Here is a 3897-nt window from a genome sequence, read left to right on the forward strand (position 1 = left end):
ACGCGGGGGTGTGCGTTTTAATATTTAATGGCCTTTAATCAGGTAAAGGTTACTTTTTTTGGCCCTCAAGCCAGCGGTGTCGAACAAAGGCACGCTTCCTATTGTATTTTCTGCCAGGAGGCGTGCCGCTTAGAAACGTCTGCAACTGAGGTGGGGCTTTCAGGGAACAATGTAGAGCAAATTCTGTTGGTTCTGCGAAATGTCCTGAGAAGCTAAGGCCAGGCCCTGGCAAAAGCAGTCATTTGACTGGAGGGAGCAGCACCAAAAGGCGAGAGGCACGTTTTTGGGGTGGACTTGGCGCAGTAACAAATAACAAGAAATGGTACTTCTAGCTACCGCAGCCTCTTCTGCGACCTCGTTGCCCGCCGTCAGGGTCGCAGCACTACACGGGACAGATCCCTCCGCGCCCCGGGACAGATCCCTCCGCGCCCCGAGGGCGCGCAATCTCCCTGAGCCCCGGTATACCCCAGGTCGACGAGGGCGGACCCGCCAAGGGGGCGGGGACAAGCGAAAACGACAGGCGAGTCAGCCAATCGAGTCGCGGGAACGGCCGGCGGCGATCCGGTGGCCCAATGGGAGCGCCGCAGAGGGCTTGGCCGAGTGGAGGAAGGGCGGGCGCGGCGACGGGCGTTGTCGTGGCTGACGAGATTATCGGGGCGCGGGCCGCCCGGCCTGGTGGCGCCACTACTGTCTTCGGAAAGATCATCGGCGAGGCGCTTCCGCGGTACCGTCAGCGACGAGGACGAGGAGGTAGCCGCGGCTTTGCTCTGTGCGCGCTTCCTCTTCCCTTTTCCCCCCTACCCTGAGCCGAGGACCCGGGGCGCAGTGCCCGGAGGCGCGGGAGGGCGGGTGGCGGCGCTGCTGCTGCGCGTGGGTGGAGAAACGGGGGACGGACGGAACCTATCTGGGTTGTGGCGCTCTCTACTGCACCATCCCCAAAGCTTGTTCCGCCCCCACCCCCACCCCCCCGGCTGCCGCGGCGCGTACTGGGTTGCTGCTGCTGTCCGGGCTCGCCTCGGTTCCCAGCCCCACCGCGTCGTGTGCGCGCGTAGAGAAGGGCCTCCGACGGTAACGCACTTGGCGTCAGCCGCAGACGTTTGCCGCACGATGTCCCTTTGGCGCTGCAAGTCGTGCAAAGTTTGCTGCCGAGGGATGGGGGTGGTCCTACCTCGTGGAGGATGATAATTCTGAAAGCTTATTGTAGGCACGCGCAGTCAATCTCCTCGGGGTTTCCGGGTGGGGTGGCGTGGTGGGGGTGCGTGTGTGTCTGTTAACAGCGTAGGTCTGAGCGGTGACCGTAAGGAGTTGGCTCTGCATTGGAGACGTGCAGGTCTCGATGTGTTTCGTAATGGCATCGAAGAGGTTTCGCAGCTCTGCTCTGCTCGACTTCGGTTCTGGACCCCCCAAATTGGACTATGAAAGCAAAGAATTGCAGCTTTTTTTCGTTTTTCTTAAAAAAAAGCCCAACCCAAACCAATATCTAGAACCTGGTCATCCTGCCGGCTGCAAAAGCTTCCCAGATGTTGTTTCTGTGGGGAAGTGGGACCGTGATAACAGCACGCTTGCGAGATTCACGGGTGTTGGTGCTGGGAACTAGAGTGAGGTGCTGTGCTTAGAGCGGGAGGGAAAAGAATGCAGCCGTTGCCTATGGGATGTTAACTTTAAGTTAGTGTCTCGTATAATTTTGTTCTTAAAATGCTGAAAACAGAGAGAGTTAGGGACGTCTTCTGCTTTTGCAGCAATATGGTTTACGCGCAATATAGAAGACAGACTCGTACTGCGCACTTGCTCGCTCCCTGTGACTACGCGTTTGTTCCATACTTGAGCTCCCTGTACCGTGGGAGATGAATGGCCGCTGGTCTTCCACTTCACCAAACTCTTTGCTGATTCAGTTAAGCCATTTGTCTCCTGCCTCTGCGTGGACCACATCCAATAGAAAAAGCGCTTAGGAAACAATCAGCCCGAACAAAAACCTACCGGAGGTCGCTAATCGCAAGTAGCGACCCGTCTCCTTGTCCCCATGGTCTTGCATGCCGAATGACGCTTCTGGAGGGGGCTCTGTAAATACGTTGCATTCTGGGTATATAAAGCATTGATATTGCGCGAGACAGACCGACGTTCCGGCTTGTGTTTGGGGTACCTGGCAATCTGCTTCTGTAGGAGTTCAGTGGGGCAGCTGGATTTGCTTAAGCCATTACCTTTCTCTGAAGCCGGTTACGTTTTAACTGCTTACTCTTCCTCCAGTGCCTCGCGTTCCATGATCTTTCACCCCAAGCTGCGATGCTTTTCCTAGTCATGCCTTTAGGAGCCAGTTATCGGGTTATCTGAAGCAGAAGATTGTGGGGAATCTGTAAGTACGCTAAACTGTACCTGTAGTTAGTTCCTCATTTACTAGACTCCTTCCCATCCCGTCTTTCCCTCCTGATAGGGCACAGTAGGCGACTTTGGGTTTTCTGGCGCTAAAATCTTTTGCCTCTAGCTTGTGATGGAGTTGAGCTTTTTGACCAAAGCAGTGATCTAAAGCAATGCTCATCCCTGGGTATGTACTTGTGGTGCAAAATGCAGTGTTGTCTTGGAGCGCGGTCTGGTGCCTATTGTCATGGTTTAGAGTAAGAGTAGTAGTACTTCTTCTAACACGGAGAAGAGGGCTTGTGGTTTTTGGCGGGTCAGGGGTGAGGAAGGGCAAAGGTGGTTGAGAGGTGCTGGCTGCTTTGCTTTTAGCTATGAACGTCAAGTTCAAAGACTGTAAACCCGCGCAAATGGCAGCCTAAAGTTTATTTTCCGCCAGGATTGCTTATGTTGCCTTAAGATAGAACCCTAACCCTAAACCCTAATGCAGAGACCAAGTCAGCTTCTGTGTGTGTTTTGTAGTCCGTTCCTGTCTAGCTTGTAAAAAAACCTTCCTAGCTCTTTTTTCCCCCTATGGTGTTCCTAATCGGTCGTTGTAGCTTTGCTTGGCAAACGTGGGTTGCAGGCGGGCGGAGGAGCAGTAATTCGAAGCGCAATGGTTGAATTGCGAGGAATTGGCTAGCTACTTTCTCTGGGTGGTTCTCTGCTCTCATTCCTTCCCTTCCTGCCCTCTCCCGTGTTTGTGTGTTCCGTTTTGGTTTATTTTATTTTATTTATGGGTGTGTGCTTCCTTCTCCAGCTTCTTGGGCGTGTAATGGTTGTTGGCGAGAAGCGTGCTGCTCACCTGGGCCTGACCGATGGATTCCGGATGGTTGTGGACGAAGGGCCCGAGGGTGGGCAGTCTGTGTATCGCATACATCTACGTGTTCTGGGTGGCCGTCAGTTGGGCTGGCCGCCCGGCTCAGAGTTTTGCACCGCAGGAGTTGCCGCACGTGTATAAATGGCCACTGAATGGATTTCACCTGTTGCCCGTCAATCTAGCTGCTGTTGATGTGCAAGTTTTTGTGACGTGTGTCTGTGGAAGGTAATAAAAGCTTTGAGCAGCAGTTGCACAATAAAGATTTAACATGGGGATATCATCTCCGTCTTGCGCGTCTTACTGAGGGGAAATGGTTCTGCAAGTTCAAACGGTGTCTCCCCGGAGTGCAAGTATGTGGAACATTTCAGCCTGTTAACAGCGTTTCATAGACAGTGATTTACCCGGTCATTTGAAGCATGGCGCTGCAAGCGCTTAGCAGTCCCCTGCGCCTTGTTAGAATCAAAGTCTTAGCTCCCGTTGGAGCTCTTTATCAATTGCTGTGTGATAAGACCCCCTTGATATCCCTTTTCTGCTGAGGAGGGATATGGTAGGAAAAAACAGTTGGTCTGACCAGCAACTGTGGTGCTTCCATAGCACTATGGAATCTTTCTTTTGTCAGTTTGGGTCAACTGTCCTTACTCTGTCCCCTCCCAATCTCTTGCCCACCCCTAGCTTACTGGACTGTGGGA

The 3897-nt window shown here is 53.5% G+C and overlaps 1 protein-coding gene across 1 annotated transcript in view; it reads left to right on the forward strand.

The window, feature by feature from the left end:
• The window catches only part of LOC114068329 (histidine triad nucleotide-binding protein 1-like), a 5932-nt gene extending 2583 nt beyond the window's left edge, over nt 1-3349 (forward strand). Inside the window, 4 exon segments of the mRNA XM_027904318.1 lie at nt 471-724; nt 2211-2304; nt 2306-2350; nt 3149-3349. Coding sequence (XP_027760119.1) covers nt 471-724; nt 2211-2304; nt 2306-2350; nt 3149-3349 — 594 coding nt within the window.
• The last annotated feature ends 548 nt before the right edge of the window (nt 3350-3897 follow it).

This window comes from Empidonax traillii, unplaced genomic scaffold, assembly GCF_003031625.1.
Source record: "Empidonax traillii isolate 1590-97213 ecotype Southwest subspecies unplaced genomic scaffold, ASM303162v1 scaffold1041:size265471, whole genome shotgun sequence".
Taxonomy (NCBI): domain Eukaryota; kingdom Metazoa; phylum Chordata; class Aves; order Passeriformes; family Tyrannidae; genus Empidonax; species Empidonax traillii.